This window comes from Penicillium cosmopolitanum, assembly GCF_028827165.1.
Source record: "Penicillium cosmopolitanum strain IBT 29677 chromosome Unknown utg000005l:1.0-4006212.0:1.0-4009387.0, whole genome shotgun sequence".
NCBI lineage: Eukaryota > Fungi > Ascomycota > Eurotiomycetes > Eurotiales > Aspergillaceae > Penicillium > Penicillium cosmopolitanum.
Window position 1 is genome coordinate 955,955 of NW_026622675.1, and position 24,331 is coordinate 980,285.

At 48.9% G+C, this 24,331-nt stretch overlaps 9 protein-coding genes across 9 annotated transcripts; 5 read left to right on the forward strand and 4 right to left on the reverse strand.

The window, feature by feature from the left end:
* Positions 1-877: 877 nt before the first annotated feature.
* On the reverse strand, positions 878-1,556 carry N7509_003402 (uncharacterized protein; the record flags this gene model as incomplete). The annotated part of the gene is made up of 2 exons (XM_056628039.1): positions 878-1,377; positions 1,508-1,556. 2 exons carry the CDS (start codon positions 1,554-1,556, stop codon positions 878-880), a joined length of 549 nt encoding a protein of 182 aa, XP_056490773.1.
* A 599-nt stretch (positions 1,557-2,155) lies between these two features.
* On the forward strand, positions 2,156-2,662 carry N7509_003403 (uncharacterized protein; the record flags this gene model as incomplete). Its single annotated transcript, XM_056628040.1, has 1 exon — positions 2,156-2,662. The coding sequence occupies one exon, from the start codon at positions 2,156-2,158 to the stop codon at positions 2,660-2,662; it is 507 nt and encodes a 168-aa protein (XP_056490774.1).
* A 341-nt stretch (positions 2,663-3,003) lies between these two features.
* Positions 3,004-3,541, forward strand: N7509_003404 (uncharacterized protein; the record flags this gene model as incomplete). The annotated part of the gene is made up of 2 exons (XM_056628041.1): positions 3,004-3,058; positions 3,129-3,541. The coding sequence occupies 2 exons, from the start codon at positions 3,004-3,006 to the stop codon at positions 3,539-3,541; spliced, it is 468 nt and encodes a 155-aa protein (XP_056490775.1).
* A 2,026-nt stretch (positions 3,542-5,567) lies between these two features.
* Positions 5,568-6,755, forward strand: N7509_003405 (NifU family protein; the record flags this gene model as incomplete). Its single annotated transcript, XM_056628042.1, has 3 exons — positions 5,568-5,858; positions 5,929-6,564; positions 6,612-6,755. The coding sequence occupies 3 exons, from the start codon at positions 5,568-5,570 to the stop codon at positions 6,753-6,755; spliced, it is 1,071 nt and encodes a 356-aa protein (XP_056490776.1).
* Positions 6,756-10,173: 3,418 nt separating this feature from the next.
* On the forward strand, positions 10,174-12,833 carry N7509_003406 (PSP1 family protein; the record flags this gene model as incomplete). The annotated part of the gene is made up of 3 exons (XM_056628043.1): positions 10,174-12,245; positions 12,310-12,681; positions 12,707-12,833. The coding sequence occupies 3 exons, from the start codon at positions 10,174-10,176 to the stop codon at positions 12,831-12,833; spliced, it is 2,571 nt and encodes an 856-aa protein (XP_056490777.1).
* Positions 12,834-13,768: 935 nt separating this feature from the next.
* N7509_003407 (beta-glucosidase) lies at positions 13,769-16,209 on the reverse strand (the record flags this gene model as incomplete). The annotated part of the gene is made up of 4 exons (XM_056628044.1): positions 13,769-14,591; positions 14,680-14,834; positions 14,887-15,603; positions 15,676-16,209. The coding sequence occupies 4 exons, from the start codon at positions 16,207-16,209 to the stop codon at positions 13,769-13,771; spliced, it is 2,229 nt and encodes a 742-aa protein (XP_056490778.1).
* Positions 16,210-17,369: 1,160 nt separating this feature from the next.
* N7509_003408 (uncharacterized protein) lies at positions 17,370-18,263 on the reverse strand (the record flags this gene model as incomplete). The annotated part of the gene is made up of 2 exons (XM_056628045.1): positions 17,370-17,811; positions 17,893-18,263. 2 exons carry the CDS (start codon positions 18,261-18,263, stop codon positions 17,370-17,372), a joined length of 813 nt encoding a protein of 270 aa, XP_056490779.1.
* Positions 18,264-18,525: 262 nt separating this feature from the next.
* N7509_003409 (MAPEG family protein) lies at positions 18,526-19,035 on the forward strand (the record flags this gene model as incomplete). The annotated part of the gene is made up of 1 exon (XM_056628046.1): positions 18,526-19,035. One exon carries the CDS (start codon positions 18,526-18,528, stop codon positions 19,033-19,035), a length of 510 nt encoding a protein of 169 aa, XP_056490780.1.
* A 153-nt stretch (positions 19,036-19,188) lies between these two features.
* N7509_003410 (beta-glucosidase) lies at positions 19,189-21,940 on the reverse strand (the record flags this gene model as incomplete). Its single annotated transcript, XM_056628047.1, has 8 exons — positions 19,189-20,055; positions 20,106-20,586; positions 20,644-21,059; positions 21,126-21,214; positions 21,268-21,401; positions 21,458-21,624; positions 21,681-21,757; positions 21,814-21,940. 8 exons carry the CDS (start codon positions 21,938-21,940, stop codon positions 19,189-19,191), a joined length of 2,358 nt encoding a protein of 785 aa, XP_056490781.1.
* Between the last annotated feature and the right edge of the window lie 2,391 nt (positions 21,941-24,331).

A 24,331-nucleotide genomic window follows, 5' to 3' on the forward strand; every position in this document is an offset into this window, starting at 1 on the left:
TTGGGCTTGGGCTTCTGGTGGAATCACAATAATCGAGCGCAATGAACCAATTCGAGCCACCGTCGCTAAAGACTGGATGATACCTGTCGCTTAAGAGGCTCCACTTATCCATTATCCATGTAAGCAACATGCCATCCCAATATAATGCCAGGCGGAGATGACGCAAGTTTCTTTTTCAAAAAAAAAATCAAAAAAATCGTGTATCATATGCGACGTCTCAGCCTCTCTGTGAGATAGCCCTGTTTTCGCGCACTGCATCTCTCCTGGGAAAAGGTAATGAAACAAGTCAGAGACCGTAGCAGGAAGTGCCTCGCTTGAGACGCCATTTATTGATAGACCAAAATAGTACAAGTAGTCTCAGAGACTTACTTGAATCATTCAATCTGAGTCATTTTGCTTGAATTAGTGGAGCCTATCCGAACACTGGGGCATAGATGTCGTAGTCTCCACGTAAACTTACACATCGAATAATCTATTCTAAGACGTTTGGCGGGGCTCGTGTACGTAGCAGAGGTAAATTCTCAATGCATAAATGAAACAATATTTGGATCATGTTTCGGCAGGTTTGATCTCCCCCCGTTTCATCGTCAAACGTCTGATCTTGTTTACTCATCTCTCTATCTCAAACCCAGCCATGTGCTAAAATCAACGGCAGATCATAGCCACAGATCCGCCTAGGCAGCACTATCTTGGCCCAGTCGCTTCCTCAATAAAATACGAGTACGAGCTTATCAAGATCAAACTAAGGGGTTTCAATTCTGAATATCACCCATTATCTCCATGTATTCGTACACTCAATTTCATTGTCCCGCAATGACCGTCCAGAGCCCGATAAAAGAATCAATCCAATTAAACGCCTTATGAAATGCTTAACCCGCTAACTTGAGCTCCTTGACTGCTCCGGTTGGCAGTCTTGGCTATTATTAACCAAGGCCCAGAATCGCATGAAGGCCTCGGCGCCAGCTCCCGTCTCGCTTCCTTCTTCGCAGTCCTGTCGGAACTTTCGCACCCTCCCCACACCGCGGTTGAAACCTTTCTCAGAAGTCCATGGGCCACGACTGCGACGGGTGGGTGCTCTGCCACCTCTCCCACCTCGACCATTAAAGCGACCTCTTGAAGGAGGCGTGTACCATTCTACCCATTCGTCTTCGAGTGTTGACTGGTATATCTCGTGCAGCTGGTCTCGGAGGTTTGGATGCCGGCGAAAGAGTTCCGTCAGCTCTGGAGAGGCCGCAATAGATGCGGGCTTAGATTGGTCACCCCGGACACGGCGCCATCTGTTGCTTCGTGGTTTGTGACGCCGTTTTGCACGGGTTGTTCGGTATCGATTGGTGTAGATGATTCGTTCGGGGCTTGTTGCTTGGGCGCGCAGTAAATCTTATGAGTTTGAGTACATGCGAGAGAGCAGCTTCAAGGAGCACAAGCTATGTCAGTCAACTACCTTCAAATCTTTAAGGTGCAGGTTTAAGGTGCAGGTTTTGATACCTCATCAACGCGCAGACCGGACAGCGGTATTTGGATGGTTCCGAAGAACACACTTCGCAAGAACCGGGCATTTTTTGCTCAACAAATCAGGGCGCTATAACTCGATAACAGTCCGTCATATTCACCCAGTGACTTAGAATGTCGCTTGAGTCGTTTTCGGAAAGGTTATGGGAGGTGACTTTCTCGCAGAGCTCGGAGCTAGCGGGGACGCTGAGCAAAAAATAAAATCAACCAAAGAGGTAGTTGGTGCCTGAGGCCAAAAGGTTACCGCCAATCGCAGCCACATTTGCACGTGATCCAGTCTAACCCCGTACTTGACGGAGATATTGCCTAGATTTCCTTCCCTGGGTTGCGATTCAAATATTGAAGATCCGAATATCTGGACGTCCGAGTCTAGGTATCTTCAGGCTGGTATTCCTGAGGCTTGGCCGGGGGGCAACACTCCGGTTTGATGGGACTCCAGCAGCCTGGGGTGGGCCTCCATACAAATCGAAAGGATGCAATACGTGCAGGCGGCGAAAAGTCAAGGTCATCCCCCTGAAATGAACAAGAGACTCTACATTTCGATTAAAATTGCTTTTTTGACTCCTCATATAGTGTAACGAAGCCAAGCCAAAATGCGTGCGCTGCTTGAAGAACGGCTATATATGCGAGGGCTATCAAAAAAACCATGTCTTGTTCTAGATCTAATGTGGCCAAAGCCACAGAGACTCTCGTTCGGCGACCTCGCACGCCTACACTGGAGATTACAAAAGATAGACCATCTCGACCACCCTCTACAGAGCTTTATCTGCCTAGGTTTGATGACAATCCCTCGGTTCGGACCCAATTTGTGGCGAGTTTTATCAGCCACTTTGCACCCTCATGCCCAGTTCTTGATGGAAAGACTGGAAAGGCCGTGCGCCTCCAAGATACCTTCCCTGCCTTCGTCGGGAGTAGCCCAATCCTCGACAAAGCGGTGACGGCTATGAGTTGTGCTCTTCTAGCAAAACGCAGGAAAGATTTCCAATTGCTGTCTTACAGTACTAGATTATATGGAGAAGCTTTGAAGACAGTGCACAGTCGAATTGCAAATGCCTCTAGATGTGGTCTGGATGAGCTATTTGCTACCGTTATTTTCCAATTATACGAGGTCTGGTCTGCCCTTCCTGCTATGTCCATTCCGATCTCCAGTTGACAATGCTTCTCCGCTTAGTTGATTAACTCCTCTCTGCTTGGCTTCAAGGCATGGCTAGCCCACGTTCAAGGAAGTAATGCCATACTGGCCCAATATGATGGCAATGGTTCGCCGACTGTGTTTGAGCATCTTTACTTCCGACAATTAAAATTCACAACAGTTTGTTCTCTTGACGAAATGAAGATACCAACTCCCTAATGAAATGCTCAGAGCTTATAGAGCAGACCGACCATCTGATTCAAAGTGGGGACTCAAATCGGCAATCAGATCAAGACTTTGGAGAAAAGCTACTTGACAAGTGCCTCTCTCTCAGGGGTGAACTTGACCTCAGCCTCAGCAACATGCAGGGGAAGCTCGGGGTCCCTTGGTCATCTCCAGCTCGATTCTCATTTTGGGGTAATCTCGACGATTCAATTTCTCAAACTTTTCTCCGACGCGATCGAATACCCTTCTCTATCATGCACAGAGTCACACCTATTGTACTGGAATATCTTCATTCTGCTCTATCCTTTGATTGACCAGCTTCTTGTTTTTCTCGGTCACCCTCGCGGCCACAAATCTTTCATTCTCTGGGACATTCCTTTATTCAATCTTACCAATTTCTATGCGACATGGTCCGCTAATCTACCGGAGGTTCTTACGAGCGTCACCGAGCATTACGCAGACCTGATATTTCGTTCGGCAAAATTCCTGGTGCAGCCAAAAGCCAAGGGCACGGGTGTCCAGACTCTCCTTGCCCCATTCAGCCAAGCGACGCAGTTCTATCGCACAATTGGTGCCACCGAGAAACATCGCTGGTCCCAGGCGGTTTTCATGCACCTGCCTAAGCTGGGATTTGGCATTGCCCCCTTCCTAAAGGATATAGTTTGGCCGAAGTAGCAGATTTTATATGCTACTTGCTGCCGCCATATCCCCCGCGGCACTGTTTCAGTGCATCATTGCAACTAGGTCACATCGACGTAATAGCGCGATTTGATTGATAATTAATATAATATCTAGGTTTTGGCATTGTCATGCTTACAGCTAAAGTGAAAGTGGGCAGTGGCAGCAAATGCAGGCTACCAAGAGGGCTGAACTATGAATTGGGGCCTATGCAGGGCTTCAATCGATCACAATTCCCCTCGGGTGCTTCCAGGCCGAGATCCTTGACCAACCATAAATATTATGTAGGATCAGTCGAAAAGAATCTGAAGTTGTCTTTATCAAGTCAGAGATGCCAATTATCGATCCAACTAATGTCGACAAATCTGGAGTGGAATTTGGTTTGCGGGCATGCCAGTAAAACATGGAGATTCTTCACAACGCGGGGTCCGGTTTCCGCGGGGATGGATAGTAGTATATTCTGGAAATACACCTCTCCACATCTTACTAGTACGCATCGGGGCTTTTCTTCACTCTCCAATGGGATATGTAAAGGTTTGGTAGTCACAGTCCACCCCTGATCAACACGAGCCGCTTGCGTTCTTAGGTTACATCGGAATTGGGAACACGAAGACTAGCAACCATCGACCTGCCTACGCATAAGAGGGGAGATTCTGAATGGTCTGGTAAAAACTAGCTAAACTAGTATCAGCGCACAGTTCGTATTCTCTCCATGGAAAAACTCGTATTATCATCATGGATAATGCCTCATTCCCGGGACTGAGGTCTATAAAATGAGGTCTATTTCAACTCACTTGGGAGAGTTTCCAGGAAAACACGCCTTAGTATACTAAGTTCCAAGTCTTCCAACTTTTGAACAAGCTTTTCACGGCCCTCAAGATGAAGGTAATGGAAAATCCAAACATCTCGTAAGGCTTTGACCACTGACAGCCGCACTTCAGTACACTGGTCTCTTCACCTTTCTTGCCCTGGCCTCTACTGCCCTTGCTGCTGCTGCTCCTGAGCCACTGGAGGCTCGCGCTGCCGCTCCGGAACCGATGAAGAGAGACCTCGATAACATTGCAAGTCAAAATATTCAATAACTGAAATAGATACGTTGGTATCTAACAATAGATACTAGTTCGAGAAACGGGCTTGCAAAGCTACTAAATGCATTTGCAACAAAGTCCAGGGACAGTTTTGCGGTAATCAACTAATCAACTCGGCCTGCATCAATAGCCATGTCTACGAGTGCCAGGGAGGAACCGGAAAGGCTTGCGATTACGGGGTCCAGAATTCTTGTGCCAAATGTGGCAAGCTAAGTTGCTGAAAGAAGGACGCAGCATGTGCCATGCGGCAGTGTAAATGGACTGATAATTGGAATCCCGGTCACTTTATTTGTTTCTGGATCATCATCACCACCCTCGTTTCTATTACTTTGATTGATCTATTCGAGTGTTTACTCTTGAGGTGATGAATAAGCTGTGCTCTCAACTAGTGGGAGCATCACCAATCTCAATTATGATTTGGTGCAATTTCCAACGGCTAAGTTATTATCAAAAATGCGTAAACGTTATCCACATAGTCTAATTTCCTATAGTAGTTTGCTCTTACTGACAGCATAGGGTACACCGATGATATGGTTCGAATAGTACCAGGTAGCCCAAGTACGAAGCGGCCACGAGAAAGCAAAGGTCATCCACTCCGGATCGTTTTGAAAGATGATATGTAGGTCGATGGGCTTTTATATGCAAAATGCGAGGTAACCCTGGGAAAATCAATTTCCTTTGCTCGACTTCACTTCAAAAAATGCCCCTATAGATTAGTATCTATTGGGTGTGGGTCCACCTGGTCAAACTTGACCGGGATTAACCAATCGTGTGTCGTGGGTTTGTCCCATTTGTCATCCCTCCCTAAAGCCAGTCACCTGACCGGCCAATTGCGTCAGAGCCGAAATGCGGCGCTTCTTCAACTTTTTGCTCCGATACAAATATACTCTCACTTTCCTTCTGCAACATAAGATACCCCAAGGCCCCTCCATAATATGTCCATGAGATCAACATCTACCACCATGTTCCGTCGCGCATTGCTCGGTGCCCGTCTGGGCTCCTCCGTCTCCGAGTCATGCAGCCGAACCATCAGGCCTGCAGCATTCGCCCCATCTAGGAGCGTATCCAGCGCTGCCCGTCTGCCAACACTCACAGCTTCAGAGACTCGTCGCCGGCCGACAGTCCGACCGCATCAGCAACCTGTTGCATCCAGCGGAGTCAACGGCTTGTCCCCGACCAGCAAGCGCACCATCTTCATCCAGACGGAAAACACACCCAACCCCGATGTAAGAGTTTCCCGATGACCCATCATCAAGCGTTGCTTCCCTCACAAAACAACTACTAATTCCTCAACAGGCTCTCAAATTCATTCCCAACCACCGCGTCATTCCCGAAGATTTCCCCTCGTCCTTCCTCGAATACCTCACACCCCGCTCAACCCTCGCACCACCGCACCCGTCCCCACTCGCGGCAAAGCTCCTAGACGTCGAAGGCGTAACCTCCGTCTTCTACGGTCCCGAATTCATCACCGTCACCAAGTCCAGCGACGTAAACTGGGCACACATCAAGCCGGAAGTCTTCAGCCTCATCACGCAAGCCGTGACATCCGGTGAGACGATTGTGTCGACAGTGGAACATGACGGATCAGAGGAAGCGCAGGAATTCGAGAACGACTCCCTTGCTTTCAATGAGGAGGATGACGAGGTCATTGGCATGATCAAGGAACTTCTGGAAACTCGCATTCGCCCCGCTATCCAGGAGGATGGTGGTGATATCGAGCTGCGTGGGTTCGAGAATGGAATTGTTATGCTTAAGCTTCGTGGTGCTTGTCGTACTTGTGATTCTAGCACTGTTACCTTGAAGAATGGTATTGAGTCAATGCTCATGCACTATGTGAGTTTTACCCCGACCCCCCCCCCCCAAATCCTCATTCCCCCAATACCCCTCCCATTGCTTTCCGTGGAGCGCTCGGCGGCTGGGAGTAGGGCTAGGGTGAGGTGATTTATGTTGGTCCAATTACTGACTCGAATTTTCTGCAGATCGAAGAGGTCCAGGGCGTAGAGCAGGTCATGGATCAAGAGGAGGCGATCTCGATGCATGAATTCGCTCGCTTCGAGGAGAAGCTGCGACAGCAGAAGGGCGAGGCCGCAACGGCCAGCAGCCCGCTGGACAGTGCGCCTTAAATTCTCATTCGTTGTTGATGCATCCGCAATACGATAGATAGAGTGTGGGATGTCTTGACTGGGATGGCAATGGTCTATCCCCAGCACGACAAGGTTTAACAAATCTACCCAGCACGGCAGGGTTTAACAAAATAGGAATTGTATGTAAATTATTCAGTCTAGCGAATCTATTATTATATTTGCTTTAGAAGTTGAGTCTAGTCTGTTGCACACTGGTACAGTACATGAGTGAATAGGCGTGTCTGGTGACAATTCCTCCTAGATTAAAATTAGAGACTCCGTATTGGATGCAACGCTAGTTAGAACTTGAACGGGGCTCGCCCAGATTCCAGAGTGGACTTAAGCGAGAGGGGAAGCTGAACCCTTCTGCGTTGCGGGGGATGCACACAAGAGGGGTGTTGCAGTAGGGCGATCGTCGGCCATGTGAAAAAGAAGGGGAAGTGGAAAGGGAAAATGAGATGAAGATGAAGATGAAGATGTATACTTTGAAGTACCTAGTACTAGGTATTATACTAAAATAACTTTAAAAAATAAAATAAAATAAAATAAATCTAACAGGGACATGCTCTACAAACCCAAATGGAATAGAGCTATAGTTATGTGGTGGCGAGAATACTGTAGATACTTCAAGTAACCAAGTACTGCTCGAAGTACAGCTTCAAGTGCTACTACTCCGCGTACTTTGTGCGGCGGACCGAAGATCAAGGCGGGGCACTGTTTGCTTTCGCCTCTTGTCGCCGAGGTCCACCAAGTCCACAAGTCCACAAGTCCACACAAATCCACAAGCCCCGGCGCCTTTCCCCGTCCACTCACTTTAAACCCACTGTTGGTGCTTTTGGATGACCTCTGACCTTAAGCCAAGCAGAGGTAATAGTATAGCTTCGGAAACTCGGAGAGGGCGGATGATTCGATTTGCAACCGTGGTTTGGCCTTGTCCAGGTCTTCTTAGACAAGGCAAATTAGGTTGGTGCGGGAGGAGGGGAAACAAGTTGAATATCTTACTTGTCCTACGATGGTGGTGTGATCCTGGAGTGGTGACGATGGTGGTTGATGGGAACTAGGATGAAGATGAGGTCCAGAACATCCATCTCAATGCACTCCGAGTCCCGACCAATCTTTTCCCAGTAGATATCATTGACATCGAATGCAAATAATCAAAACTTGAAGGACCAGGAAAAGTCACCCGGAAAGGAGTGGAATGGAGGGGCCCAGCAAAGCCTCCTGCACGTTAGTGTCCAAGCTCTCCCCGCAAAAGATGGATCGGCCAGGATGATCCCATTGGGCCATTCCCCCACATTTGTGTCATTCGAGTTTGTGTCCGGGGTAGAGTCGGTGATTCCATAGGACTGGTCAAGGTTGGGCCATGAACATATTGACTCTGGTTATAACTGATGGCCAGTGACCATGACGTGGATACTCCTGTCCCATGCCCATGACCTTCATCTTGCCCCCCGGATTCCCTGCTCTGCTCCCCAGATAACCAGGACCGATGCCGTACAAGTGTGCACACTACACTCCCACAACCCCGCAAGTGTGTGACCCGATGTGTGGGCCGTGCGAGGAGGGGGGGCCAAAGATGCTGTGGGCTGACAGAGGCTGCATAGCGGCTTTAATCTGGGCCCTCGCTTGGAATCCAGTCAGAAGTAGCGAGTAGGAGTGTCGAGAGTGTCTAGAGTATCCATAGTTTCCAAATTATACTCGCCAGAGTATACCAGAGTATACTATGGATACTAGAGTAATACTCTGGTATACTAGTCCATGCAATGTAGTACTCCGTATAGGCTAATGGTCCGTGTCCCCTGAACATCAATTCGGGGCGACCTTGCCAGATCCGTCCCCCTCTTTATTCTTCTCTTTTCCTTCTCTCTCTCTCTCTCTCTCTCTCTCTCTCTCTCTTCTTCTTCTTCTTTACTTTCCTCTCTCCTCTCTCCTCCTTTCTCTCTAATATTTTCCACTCCCTTCTATCTTTCGCCATGCGCCTCCCTTGAAGGGACTTGGTGCTCCATATCGTCATTCGTGGTCACGCTACCACCAGCTCTCTCCCTATTTCTCTCCCAACTTTCCGCAAACGCATTGGTTGCCTCACCTCCCACGGTGGCGGTCTTTCCCATAAAAGACTTCGCCTGGAAAATTCACGTTTCAAGATTCGATCGACGGAAGAGCAAGATCGCAGAGTCTAGAAGCAGAAAGCAGAAAGCAGCCATCGCCGATCCCTCTCTTACCCTCTCCCACATCTCCACGACTCCGCGTTTCGACTTGCCCCGGTCGCAACCCCGTGACCGCGCCTTTTTGTGAAGCAGTCGAAATTCTGACGAGACCCACGAGACCGGCGCGTTCTTCAATAGATTGATTTCTTCGTTTTTAGAGTGGTCGGTTTCTATCCTCTCTTTCCTTCTCTATTCCCTCTTCTCCTCTTTTCCTCTTCTCTCTCTCTCCTCCTCTCTATCGCGCGGTCGCTCATTATTCCATTCCGCCTCCAGCCACGATTACGATTACTGCTTCCTTCGTTGATACTCTACGGCTTGTTCTTACCTTTCAAAGGCGTCTGGCGGGCCTACCCTGGGCGTAGACTGATCCTAGATTCCTATTCTACCTGGTGAGTCTTTCGTCGCATGCGAGCTTCCAATCGTTCCTACTATCATTTGTCGCCTTATCTCCGCATCTGGCGCGCTACCGCATCGCCCGGGAGCCCGCGCCCTGCACACGCTGCCTTGCGATGCGATGCGATGCGATCCAATTCCCAACCTCTTCCACTTCCCTCCCGATCGAACGGCCCGGTCGCGAGTCTGTCTCAGCCCGGCGCCGGTGCGATTGGGCTTTGTGCTGTACTAAGCTGTGGCGGCGCGTTGGAGCTCTTCATCCGCCTCCCCGCTTTGTCGCGAGCCTCAAGTCATGCCACACACACGTGCCCCCCCTGCTTAACTCCGTCTTTCTTTGCTTGAAATTGCCCCTCGAAACATGTTTGAGAATTCTTTCATGCTTCTCTTTTTTAATCAAAAGAGATCCATTTTTTGCTTTCTCTCTCTCTTCATTTCACTTTCACTCCTTCGGCAAGCTAACCATTATTCCTCTTGCCAGTGTTGCACGTACCGCATCCATTCCAACATCTAAAGATCGAGACTGATCTCTCCTTCTCCAACATCTCAAGCGCGCGGATCAAAGACAGGTGCTTTGTCGCGTGTGCTCAAAAGCCTACCTTCCGCTTATACAGTACAGTTCCATCACTCGTTACCCAACGGTGACACAGGTCAGCAACCCTCCGATCCACCTTGCCCTCCGCACTCCATCCTCCCCCCACACACCATCTTCCCCCGCAAATAACATCCCGGTGATGCGAAGACCGCTAAGCTCGGGTCATTCTGGATATCAGTCTGCGAATAAACCGCTGACCCCGGAGCAGGATTCATTTTCTGAAATCATGTCTGCGCCACCCCACAAACAGATGTCGGGCACTCCTCCGCTGCCGGCAACGAATGCTACCAGGCTCGAGAAAGGTCATCCTGGAGTGCGCCGCTCAACTCCTGATTCCGAAGCGCTGGCTTCTTCTGATGACGACGGCGAACACAACCCTTTGTCTCAGACTATCACTGCACCAGCAACGAAGCCTGTACGTCGGACATCTTGGCTAAATGAGGTGCCCATTTCCATTCAAAGGAAGCATTCACTCCCCGGTGGACCTCTCGCATCTGCTCCTTCCAATCCCGCTAGCCCATCCGGTGATCAGCCACCGTGGGCTTCATCTACCAGTCCTGGCCTCAGCAGCTCCTTCAATTGGAATCAATCTGGAGGCAGTCAGTACCCGTGGGGAACTGGTATCTGGAACACAGAATCTCGCAAGGAACCCCCGCCTCGTCTGTCTGAGATTGTACCCTCCCCAACTATGACCAACCCGCCAGCTGTAAACGCCTCGCTCGGCGACGAGATGCTCAGTCCCATCACCCGCACCATCTCGGGAGAATCGGCCATTCCCTTCTCAATTCCCCTACATCCAACCCCAAAGACCTACCGTTCGCAATCTTACTCTGTTGGCCAAATGGACCCTGAGTTCCTGGGACTTGCAGCAAACAAGCCTAGCACCGGCGGTGCGTATCCAAATCCTAGTGGTCGTTCTCGCGGCCCTGGTCAAATGTCTTCTGGCCAACCTCGGGCCTCACGACCAAGCGTACTCGGCGAGTTGGGACACGATTCTGCAATGCTCGGACGTGTCCGTGAAGACGACGACGGAGAATCAAGCCTGGGCTCTGACGGTGATGTCGCCTATTCTGCCAGCCAAGCCAGAACGATTGAACAACTTGCACGCGAGAATGCGCTCTTGCGCCAGGCTGCAGCTGCAGGTCAAAGGGATAATCGCTACCGTGACCGTGCATCTTCCTCTGCATCAACTGCCAGTGGTCTACACGCAGCACATCGCATCCACGGAGGTGTTCCGGAGGAAGATATCGCCCCCGAGGATCCAGGGGAGTTGCGCGATATCCATGGATACGGCATCATGCGCGGCAATACCGGGCGACGCTACTCGGAGCATTCGGCGAACCTGGAGCAGCAGTTTTCATCATTTGCTTCCTCGCCTCTGGAGAATCGCGCCCTCGAAAACGTACGCAAGGGCCACTGGCAGACTTCTCTAGGGTTTGGAAGTATGGCCGATATTCCGCAAAGTCGCCGTCACTCATTCGCTGATATACCAATGCGCCATGCCTCCGTCAGCTCGGTTGACTCCCATGCGACAGCCACTCCTCGAGCTGCCTTGGGAGAACGAGATGACGGATACGGAAATGCGGGTGACTATCCCAACCCGTCCATGCAGCCTCGTGAGTATTCGGCTCTCCATCAATATCCCACTGAGCCGGCTCTAAATCCAACTCATTTGCCAGAATCATATTATCCCCGCGAGCAAACTCTACGTGGAGACGGCACCTCTGGCATTCCAGCTGCCCTCAACCAATACGCCATGTCTGGAGCCTATGGCCGGCAACCACCTGCACTGTCGCATGCCCACCAGAATCAGCTTCTCTATATTGTCACTTTCAAGTGCCATCGCGCTGATGTCTTCTACATTCAGGAAGATACCGGGCTCCAGGTGAAATCAGGCGATCTTGTTATTGTTGAGGCCGACCGAGGCACCGATCTAGGCACTGTCCAACATGCCAATGTGTCGCTCCAGAAAGCGAGAGAGCTCAAGCAGCAGTACGCCGAAGAGCACTATAAATGGCTCATGATGTTTTCCCGACAGGGTCAAGTTGAGGGCTCCAATGTTGGTAATCCGGGTTTGAACACACGCGGTGCGACAGGCGGAATGGGCCCTCATGCCCCCGGTGTCCAAGAACCGGCTACAGACATCAAGCCGAAACTTATCAAGCGTCTTGCGCAAAACCACGAGATTCTTACCCTGCGCGACAAAGAAGGGAACGAAGCCAAGGCCAAGCGGGTCTGCCAACAAAAGGTCGTTGAGCATCGCCTAAATATGGAAATTCTCGATGCCGAGTTCCAGATGTATGTTTTCCAGAGTCTCTTTTCTATTTTCCCTTTGAAATAACCAAACTAACTCTCAACATAGGGACTGGAAGAAGCTTACTTTCTACTACTTCGCCGACTCCTACATCAACTTCAACTCGCTGGTCACCGACTTGTTCAAGATCTACAAGACGCGAATCTGGATGTCTGCGATCAATCCGGCCTCTTTTGTGACACCTCCGTCTGCTGGTCTTCCAGGACCTGGTAGCATGAGCAACCCACTGTACAGCCAAGATCAACAGCACCCAGATCGTCGCCATCAACACGAGGGTAGTGCCTATGGTGGGCGAGATCCGATCGACGCCGGTCGTGAAAACATGCCCAATCCAGTGGGTGCGCTTCGAACAGCATTCACCGACTCTTACCAGCCCTTCGCTCAACCCACTCGTCAGATTGACACCGCACAAGGCGACCCGTTCGCGCCCCTACTCCCCCACCAGTTTCGGTCCTATGGACCCAGGCTTCGCCGACTACCCTTCTGGCGGTGCCGGCAACGCTGCGGCTCGCATGCACCCAGCACAAACTGAGTGGACAAGTCGATTCCAGGGTCTCTCACTCAATTCGTGATGGTATTCTCTCGTCTTTCTCCTCAAACAACTCAACCTCCCCACACTCTTTACGAACTACTTGTACAATCCGCCCCCGACAAATTTCTCTCCTCCCGATCTTCCAGATTTCCTCCACCTTAAACAAAGAAGATTTCTCTAGACCACCGGGCCAGTGGCCATTTCTCACCCTGGGAGACTTCACAGTCCCAGTCCGTTGTGCTTAATTTCCGCGAAAGAATGCTTTTTCTTTTCTTCTACAATCCTACCTCGAATTTCCCTGCTTTTTATCATTATGATCTTTTTTCTCTTCCTTGTCTTTCTGGTGTGCGTTTTTCCCCTCTTCTTCTCTGCTTTTTATTTCCGATTTCCCGTGTACTACTCCTGCTAGCTAGACTCCATACCCAGGCTTATACTTCGTGAGCCCCCACATTCTTTACAGCTACACCATCCTTTTTATTGAATAGACTCGAAACGATCTGGCTCCGTTCTAGTGTTTATAATTTCAAGACTCTTTTTTATTCGATGTTTCTCCGTTCTTCCATTCTCTTTTATTCCATTTTCATTATTATTATTATTATCATCACTAGTATTTTTTGCGTGCTTGTGCGCTGTTTGTTCCTCTGCAATAGTATGCTATCAAGTTCCTCATCACTTACGCTGTCTGTTCGTCAGTCTCCTATGCGCAAAAGCTCTCTCTCGATGACTCATTTTATGTCACATTCTGTGATCTTCAAGAAATTGGCACTTGGAAGTTTGACGCGTTCCTTTATGTGCCCTGATACTGATGCTCTTTTCTGGAAATTCTTTGCGTTGCTATATCGGAAGATGGAAGATGGAAGAAAGAAAATGAAAGAAGGGCCTCGGAAGAAGGAAGAACAAATAGTACTAGTAAGACTCTTGACTCGAACAATATAGTAAAAGCTGAATGGTATTCTCATTTCTCAATAACCTCAGCTAGTACTTTCCAACAACAAATGACCCTTGCTGGCGAATATCTCGACTAGACGCCCCCACATAGACCTTGAATGTCCCACCAGGAACAACCCATTTCTGCGTCGGTGTATCCCAGTAACTTATATCCCGTCGTGTCAATTCGAACGTAGCCGTACCAGCTTGTCCAGGCTGTAACTTAACCTTCTGAAACCCACGCAATTGCTTCGGTGGGCTTGGCGGCGCAGAATCCGGCAACCCGATATAAAGCTGCGCTACTTCCGCACCTTCAACCGAACCACTATTCACAAGTTGAACCGTAATCGAACCAACAGGTTCAAAAAGCTCCACAGGTCCCCCAGAAACAACAGATCCAACCGCAGGCCCCGAAGTCGTGAACACACTAACCGAAAGCCCAGTATGATTGAACCGCGTATACGAAAGCCCATAACCAAATTCATACCTCGGCTCAATACCCTGCTCATCGAAATGGCGATAATCAACAAAGATGCCCTCAGAAAAGGGATCGCTCTGCGCATTAATCCATCCCGCGCCATAATCCGCGCGCTGTCTAGCAATTGTGTAGGGCAATTTACCGCTCGGTGAGGTCGTTCCGAATAGGATGTCTGTTAGGGCATTCCCGCTTTCTTGACCGGGGAGTCCGGCCCAGATTATGCCTTTCACGGATGGTTGTGCGAGGATCGTTTCTAGTATCACTGGTCCTACGCTGTGTACAACCACTATCACGTTCTTGTTCGCGGCTGCGACGGATTGTACGAGGGTGTTGCCGTTGTGCCAGGGGTCTAGATTGTTGCGGTCTCCTGCGTTGCCTTCTACCGTGATGTATCTGGGTGATTGTTAGCATGTTGCGTCAGTGGGTTTGGAGATATTATCAAGGTTGATCGGATAGTGAATGCTCTTCGGTTAGTGCTTACCCTTCCCCTGAGTCTGCGTTGATGAAGACAATTGCTGTCTCGGCAGCGGCAGCGGCCTGTGCTCCTGCTGTGAAGTCATCTGTGGTGCTGGTGACTATCTTTGTTCCATGCTGGTCTGCTTGTTTTTGAATTGCCTCGAGGGGACCGACGAGATACTTTATATTTTGTTAGTTTCAGTCTCTTCATATCCTTGGCTGGGGAACTTACGGGAAAATCGGCAGTTCCACTGCCCCATCCCATTGCCAGCGTTCCATTATCACAACCGCGATCACTGCATGCGTTAGGTCCGCCAGGATTGACGATAGCATCTTGTCCAATGATAGCCAGGCTTCCTGGTCGTCCAAGCGGCAATATTTTGCCTTCGTTTTTCAATAGAATGATGGAGTCTCGGGCCACGGCGCGAGCAACAGAGGCATGACCAGCAGTCACATTAACTTTGGCTTTACCACCATTCCAAGAGCTAAAAGCAACCTCCGGATAGCCTTGGTCTTGATCGACAAGGTACCAAGCAGCCAAGATACGAGTGACCATATTATCAAGGCGAGATTGCGGTACTGAGCCATTGGACACGGCTTCGACCAAGTTTGAGCCCCAGAAGATGCTTCCTCGTGGCGTGTTGAAGTCACTTCCCGGCATCGTCATGTCCAGTCCGGCCAGAGCACTGTTCACCCCAGTGTGCTGCGCATTCCAGTCGCTCATAATGTATCCTCGAAATCCGAGCTCATTCTTCATAAGCTCGTTCAGGAGCTCGTCACTCTCACAGGCCCAAGTCCCATTGACTTTATTGTAAGAGCACATCACAGATGCAACATCCGCCCTAACCGCATTCATGAATGGCCACACGTATAATTCGTGAGTCTCACGATCAGCCATGTTCGAACTAATCGTATCACGATAAACCTCTTGCTCATTACCAAGCCAATGCTATTCACGCAGTCAGCCAAAAGAAAAGACCTCACAATTTCCCAAATGGGAAGCGGGAAAAAAAAAACATACTTTGGCGCATGCCTGCACCCCCGAATTCTGCATTCCACGAATCGTCTCTTCCATCCCAACACCACTAAGATAAGGGTCAACCGAGAAACCCTCCCAATTGCGCCCACCATCAGGATTCTTGCCCAGCGGTCCAGCCACAGGCCCCAACTGAACATGAACACCAAGACCCTTAGCCTCAGCCCCCATCGCCGCACCACGCGCATACAACAAACTTCGATCCCAAGTCGCGCCGGCATTAATACCCGCGGGAAATGCTGTAACTGGATTTGCAAATCGGATGCCCAGCGGCGAGTCTTGAAGACATAGTGATGGGTAACCGATCGAGTTGGCGGCGTAGGTATTTCCCACACAAGGACCACCCTCCCATGTCATCCCGGTCACGATGCCGGCTTTTTCATCTTGACTCAACTTTGCAAGTGCTGTCTGGGCTTTTGTGTATGCCGAATCCCAGCCTGAGGTCGTGCCGAGTCCATAGGTTGGGACTGCACCAGCACCAATTGATAATAGTGACAAGAAAAGAAGAGGGGTATGCATTTGAGCGCAAAGTCCAAAGGCCCAGGGTGCTAATGAAAAGCAACACTCCCAAGTATGTCAGGAAAGGAAGACAAGCAGGCTAACCCATCCCTCTATAAGTAACCCGCGTCCAACCTGCAGCCCACAGCCCAAGGGCGAAAAGGAAAGCGGGCCTAATCATTTTCAATTTATCCGAGAACTATCCCTCCTCTCATTGTAGCCTTCTCCAATTCTGGACCACAGCTCGAATACCGGGACTTTTCCCTTTCGTGCGTTCCTCACATGAGCATGAGCATGAAATGTGAGCAGACGCCTTCTTGGCAAGGAGGAAAACGCCACAAACAGGGGTATGTCTAACCTATAGTGACATTCCCTGGTAGTACCGAAGTATGCAGAAATTGGACCTGAACGGACTAGTGGGCTTTGTGCCGTTTTTTAGCCAAGCTGTATCCTTGTTTGATTGGAGGAACGGCATAGTAGCCCTCTTCCAAGGTTTTTGGTAGTGCGGGGGAAGGCCCGATATACATCCGGGGAGGGGACAACTTGAACTTGAACCTCGTAGAATTTAGGCTGGTTGTTTTTAGATTTGGGGAATTTTCGATGTTTACCAAGCACAGATGGACTTCTGCCGAGTTGTATCTGCGATCCCCCAAAATACATGAGCTTGCGGTTTGCGGCAATACTTGATGATACTTTATTTGCGGCCGCCGAGTTGATTGAGAGATGGATAAAATGAGCTTAGAGTTGTATTCAACGGTGCCAAATAGCAGGATGACGGTACTGCGTGCCGATCATCATAAAACTAGGGCACAATTAGAAGTAGTCTAGATCGTGACGGTATTTATGAACCGCGGAGTCACACGCTGCGGGAGACACACCCTATATAGGGATGGCCTTAAAGAAGGGCCTGTGGCTCTCGTCAAGGAGTATTCGAGCCCGAAGAGAAGAAATCGAGCCTTCACGCCCAGGCCAGCTTGTGGATATAAAGAAGGACTTGACAAGATCCGTGCCCAGGATTTCACAGGGCTTTAGAATCAAACGAGGGGTGTTTTTTTCCCGCCCAAAACGTGATACGGCCTTGCTACCACGTCCCAGCGTGATATACCGGACTCCCGGAAGTCTACGACCTGATCAGAGAATCAACTCTGCTTGGAATAAAGTGAGTCAAGAAAATGCAGGCCTCAAGCAAACTTATCATGCTTGCCCTTGACTTTAACATCCAGCATGACCTCGTGGAAGTTGCCCTCGCGTCTCGCCCTCCTCAATCGCTTCACGTCATCATCCTCCAACTTCCGCCCCACAAGAGACTCCAATTCCTTCTGGCTGATCTTCTCGTAGGCCTTTGACTCCTTATTCGCGCGGAGGCGCGGCTTGAATCGTGCCTGCATGCGAATGCGCACAGTCGTCTCAAAGGAGACCGTGGTGGCATCGCCGCGGATTTCCACGCCGCCTGTAGCTTTCGCGCTCTCCTTGATGCCCATGAAACTCTCCGAGTCCCCACCTCTAACCTGTAAAGCGAATGTCCCGGGGATATCGACAGAAGGAATGGCGAGGAAGGATTCGTAGTGGGAGACGGCAGAGGCGGTCGCGCTGAAGAGGCCGTGGCTGTCGCAACTTAGGTATCTAGAACGCAGCATTAGCTTGGAATGCCTAGACCAACGAGAGACATAGATTCGGACAGAGACGAGACGAGACAATACTTACTTTCCATGGTGTCCCTTGAAGCTGAATGACTCGGTACCAGCCACGCGCGTCGCAACCCAGACTTGTCGCACATCGTGAGGCTCCGCAGTCGCGGGGTCTCCCTCGACCAAATTCTCCAGTTTACTCGCAAAGATTGTTCCATTGGCATCACTTGCAACACAGGCCGGCTCATCGGAGGGAAGCACAAGCACTATAGGACCTGCAATGTCGCTCGCTGCCTCAGCGGAAACCCAGCTCTGGTCCTCGGGGTTGTCCTCATTCTCCGCCTCGGGGGCGTCAGTCTTGCGGGTCTTGGTGGACTTTTCGGAATCGGGGTCGCGCTGCTTGCGCTTTTTGGGTTTATCGCCCTTGAAGGTGAGGGGCTTGACCATATTGCTGGAAAGTGGTGGGATGAGGTCGAGCTGTTGTTAAGTGGAGAAGACAAATCGGCGGAGTCTGCACTTTCTTTCTTCTCCGCACTCCCTTCAACCACCACCCACCACCATTTCAAAGACGTGAGATTTTAGCCCCCAGACGCCATGCATCCTTTAAAGCCGGCATATCCGGGACCTTCCAGCTTTCATTCCTTGAAAAATCTTCATCATATCAACACTTCATAAGCAAGCTCAATCGTTTTTTTTTTTTTGGTGAATTATGGCTTCAATACTCACGGCCGTCGGCCTCCGTGCCACCGATACCCTCAACACATCTATACCCAATTATGGCCCCGCATTCGTTGGGTTCCACTTCATCTACGCTTACGGCATTCTCTCTTCACGCACCCTCAAGCAATGGTACGGTGTCGACCATCAAGCATCACCACGCGAGGATCTCGCCAAGTATGGCGAAGCAGCTGTTCGAGATGGAAAATTGACACGCAAACAACTTGACATGCTCAAGCGCAATGACGCGGCGCATGCCAACTCGGTTGAGAACTTTACTCTTCTTGTTGCGAGCATTCTATTTGCATCGCATGCGGGTGTTCCTGCCCGCACTATTAATGTTGCGGGATTGTCTTACACACTTGCGAGGCTTTGCTATGGTGCTGTCTATATTCTCATCGATCATCCCACCTGGAGTCAATTACGCGGTTTAGTTTGGTGGTGGGGAAATGCAAGCTGTCTCTATCTTTTGTGGAGGGCTGGGAAGAGTCTTGCTGCTTAATCAAGTTGTGGCAGTATTACTTTGTTGCCATACTGTCTATTCTTCGTCAACTTGTGGCCTGTTGGCTAATTCATGGATCTAAACTTGAATATCTTTGTCTAATTTCATAATCCCAACTTCAAGCCCTATGTACATCTCGACTCTCTGGGCTTATCATTTATCGTCAGCCACAATGTTAAGAGTACTTCTCAGAGGAAGATTACGACTGGAGGAGCCAACAAAGACATCATAGCTTCCACTCTGCAACTGCCATTTCTGGGCAACCACATCCCAACTGCTGAGATCACGACGAGTGAGAGGGAAGGATACTTGAACAGATTTACCCGCCGGAATCTTGACTTTGTCGAATCCACGAAGCTGTTTCACGGGCCCATTCGGAATACCAATATAAATCTGGGCAACTTCTGCGCCTGTTCGATCCCCAGTGTTCTGGACAGTAGCCTTGACAGTGGCGACGATATCCCATAGATCAATCGCACCACCTTGTTCAATGGCACCACTAGGATACGCGGCAATGCCATCCTCGACAGAGGAAATTTCAAGACCCGAGAACTCAAAGGAAGTATAGGAGAGACCGAAACCAAACTCATATCGAAGAGTGATATTCTTCGCATCGAAGTAACGATAGTCAGTCAGAACGCCTTCCTCAAAGTCATCTTGTGGGAAAAGACCATATGGAGTAGTCGCCCCGACATGGAAGAAATTCTCATAGTCGGATTCATTCTTGGCCACACTGTAAGGAAGCTTGCCACTGAAATTCTCATCGCCATATAGCAGAGAAACAAGAGCTCGGCCGGAATCTTGGCCGGGAAGGTGTGCGAAAATGATAGCAGTGACATTAGGATGATCCGCGAATTGATCCACCAGACGAGTACCAGCGTTGTGGATAACAACGATCGTGTTGGCACATGTGGTTGCAACTTGGTTAATAAGTCCATCTGAATAGTCATCGTATGCTCCAGCACGGTCGGAACCCTCTGTAGCGAACGCATTGATGAAAACAAGACACGCATCGGACGCCTCCATCAATCCAGTTGTCCGGGGGCATCGGAAGTATCCCACATCAGCACCGTTCCATCTTCGTAGGCTCGTTGCTGCAGCGCATCAAGAGGTGCGCTCAGATAAGGACCAGCGCTTGCACCTGAACCGCCGCCAACACTCAAGGTGCCATTGAAGGCAACTTGGCTATAGTACGGGGCATTAATGACCGTCGCAGCAAAAGAAAGCTCCGAGAAATGGGAGATTGCTGGTTCGAAGCCAATTGCCCAAGCGTTGGTGAGGATGCTCTGCCCGTTTGGCATGTAAGCATCAGGGGCTTTGGCATCGTATCCGAACACAGATAACAATTTTGGTGACCGTAAAGGCAGTGACTTGTTCACATTCTTGACAAGAACATGACCTTCCACCGCACCTTCAAAGAGAACAGGTCTGGCATCTGCAGTCAATGCGTTGACGATATCATGAGGCTCGCTGAGGTTGTATGGCATTCCAACTCCAGGCTTGGGGTAGCTCGACTCATCCTGGCCAAGTTTGTACCAAGATGCGATGATTCTGGTGGACATTAGTACAATGACTAATCTCCATCAAGGGAAAAAGGAAAGATCATACCTGGTTGCCATATCATTCAAACGAGCTTCCGAAACGCTTCCATTCTTAAAGGCTTCAGTGAAGTTGTTGCCCCAAAATGTTTGGCCATCCGGCATAGCCATATCAAGCCCAGCATTAGCTGCCGCAACGCCAGCGTGCTGTGCATCCCAGTCGGTAACAACAAATCCTTCAAACCCAAGCTCAGTCTTGAGAATACCATTCAATGTCTTACTGTTCTGACTGGCATAAGAGTTGTTGATGCGGTTGTATGAGCACATAATATTTGCTGCTCCTGCTTTGAGTGCGTCTTGGAATGGCCAAAGGTATAGCTCGTGCATTGTTTTGTCATCAATGTTGCTCGAAATCGATTGTACAGTCCGGTTCTCGGCGTCAAGGGTAGGGTTTCGGTAAAGCTCTTGCTCATTTGCAATGAAATGCTAAAGAAGTTGACTTGTCAGGCCTTTCTCAGGGATCTTCATTATCTCGCCTGGGTTTGTAATTACCTTCACACTTGAGATCACTCCTTGGTCTTGAAGACCTCGGACAGATTCTGCGCCCATCACGCCCCCCAAGTAAGGGTCATTAGAAGGACCTTTCCAACTGTTAGTCTTGTGGATTTTATCTCGTAGTCACAATAGTACCAACCTTCCCAGTTTCGACCACCCGTTACCACTCGCCCCAGGGGACCTACGACAGGTCCTAAAGCGACCTGAACACCTTTCTTCCTAAACTCTCCACCCATATGCCAGGCACGATCGTGCGCGAGAGTCTTATTCCAGCTGTTGAGTTCTCTTTTCAGCGTTGCTCCATTGGTTTTAGGATCGATTTCTCTTACCTCGCTCCGACATGGATACCACTGGGGTAGCTGTTAACAAAATCGGTAAAACGAACTCCCTGACCAGCGTCTTGAAGACACATTCCAGTAAATCCCACTCGGGGGATAGCTGGAATATTTCCAGAGCAACCATTTTCGGTTGTTGCGATTCCATAGGTAAGATTATTCTTCGCGTTTTATTAGCTTTAACAACGTTAACACGAGGCTCCGGTAGCAAACAAACCTTCTCTTCCAGTGTTAGTTGAGCTACTAGCTCTGCCGCCTTTGCGTATGCATCAGCCCAGTCCCGGTCCCCTTGCCCTTTGCTTTATAATATATTAGTTTAGTAAGCCTATATGTGTGTTTGTTTCACGTACGAGAAGGATAGACGGGCTCAGACTGGCCATAAAAGTGAGTATCCGAAGTGATATTCTCTTCCGTATGACCCAATCCACACATAGACAGAATTGCCAAAGCAACTCCAATCTTTCCTTGAGACAACATAGTTCCGTTCTGCGCTTCGCAATGACTTCAACCGCTATGTTTTGAGCTAATGAACGAGAACCTCCACCCAAACCGAGGCATATGGCCCTCTAAATACCTTTTCCCCCTTTCAAAATCTGTCCATTATACCCCTCAGTTAACAATGCTGCCATACTCCGACAGGCCGAGCTCCAAGCCAAAGGATCAGCAAGCTAATTCCCCGTTTAACTTGTCCGGGGCGGCCGACTATACCGGTTCTTCCCCACACTTAGAGTTATAGTAGCATACACTAGTCCCGATTTTATGCTTTGCGCTGAACAAGTGGTGTACATTAGGACATAAGTAATCGGGTGACGGGCAAGAAGTCTATCCCGTCCACATTTTAACTTTAAGAGCTGGGTAAACTTCGGCAGAACAGAGACAGTACTAATAGCTGCAGCTACGCCAAGTTTCTCCTCTTCCTCGTTTCATGACCATTGACTTCCGTTGAAAAAATTAGCCAATCGGCATAAATTTCATGGGATATGCCACCATCATTGTCGTCTTTGAGCTGATGGTAGTTGACGCATCCAGAATCCTAGTACCTGAAGCCGAGTGATCGGTCAACTGTACCGATACTAGACGCGGAGAGTTATCGGCTCAGAGAGCCAGTCTAGCACTAGAAGTATTTCTTTGGACCCCCACATGCCGAACTCACTATTGCATAAATTTTATCATTCTGCGGAGGTTCGTGTGGGGAAGAGTACGGGGATAGTTAATGTGGGGCTTACTGCGCAACACAACTTATTTTGGCGAGCGCGGGGTATATTCATGCGAAATGGCTCATTTTCCAAGTATTGAGGGGTCGGACTAATTTTATTTTTCATTTAGAAAGGCTGGGTATAGCCCGATAAATACCTTCCATGGCTCGCGACTATTAGGTAGCACTAACGGGGATGACAATCATGGCATCAAAGTGGCTTCGACTATATTTACTGTTTGGTCAGAGTAGGCATTTTAGACGCCTTCGGCCAAAGTTCCTTCGGATTCCATGTTTTCGGTGAAGAGTCTATCTACATGTCATAGTGGGGTGTCAGCAGCTTATAGCTTTACTTTATTGAGTATTAACTCCGGATATTCCAACGGCCTTAAGATCGGATATGCAAAATTGTTTCGGTCTTTAATCTGGTGGCCGACGGCATAGAACTCAATGCTAGTAAAAGTCTATTTAGCTTTCGGCAAATGTCGCGCACATCAATGCCGCAGCAAGTTCTCTAGCTCGTCTTTGCCGAGATTTTGAGGGGCCTTAAATATCTCCAGCCCTCTATGAACCTAACTTTTTTGTGTTCGGTTAACTAGCAGTTACCATCTTTCCTACTGCGGGTTCCACTATGGAATTCAAATGCCAGAGATATGGAAGACATTCTTTCAACCCCTAATTACATAGGCGAAATTGCTCAATACAGTCAGTCTAGTTTTTCAAGGAACTGTTCTGGAGATAAATTCACAATTGTTGAGCTTTTGCACAGCAACCAATACAGCCTTATATCTCACCATAGTAGGGGGTTGCTTGCTTGGATTATTCTGAAATTTAGGCATCGCTGGAATCGTGAAGCCGATCGTGATATCAAAGTGGCTTAGAGGCATTGGAGCTAGCTATAGAAAAGCCCCATTCCTTAAGCTGAACTTCTAGCACATCAAAAAACCAAACAATATAATCACGCAATATGAAATGAATTCGAATAATTATCACAACCTTTTAAACCAAGCCAGTTGATTCCCGGGTACTAGATTTCGGAAGCAGCATTCAATGGCCTTCTCACAATTAATTTGATCAGCCCCCAAATATTTGGAAAGTACTGTAAATATATTAGGTATATACTGGGAAATTGCTTCATGCAACTCTCGAGGAAGTCTTTTCTTTGCGGTCGTAATTGACTATCAGAAATTCACAAGACCACGAACTTGAAAGACAGAAACCATTTCCCTCACTAACTCGGTATCATTGACCTATATTTGAAAACTCACCGCGAACAGCACGCAATACATAACGATCAGATCATTACCATCATAGCGCATTACTGTGAGGACGTAATAACGGAATTTGCCCTCATAATTACTAAATAGCACACGCTGTGTACTGTAGTTAACTAACGTATTTCACTACCGAGTGGCGCACACGGGCGGGCGGCGCACCCCAATACACATAGTAAATGCGATAAATTACAACTTCATATCTCACCAACAACAAAATATTTTAGAGTCTTGTTAATGATAAATGCTCCAAGGCAGAAAAATAAATTGCTAACAAGGTTAATAAATAAATAGACGTTATGAAATTTGGAGATATATATCCTCGTTGAACTGAATACGTATTTTTTGGTAACCCGATGTATTAGTTATTAGATGAGCTTTAAACTAAAATATTTTAAT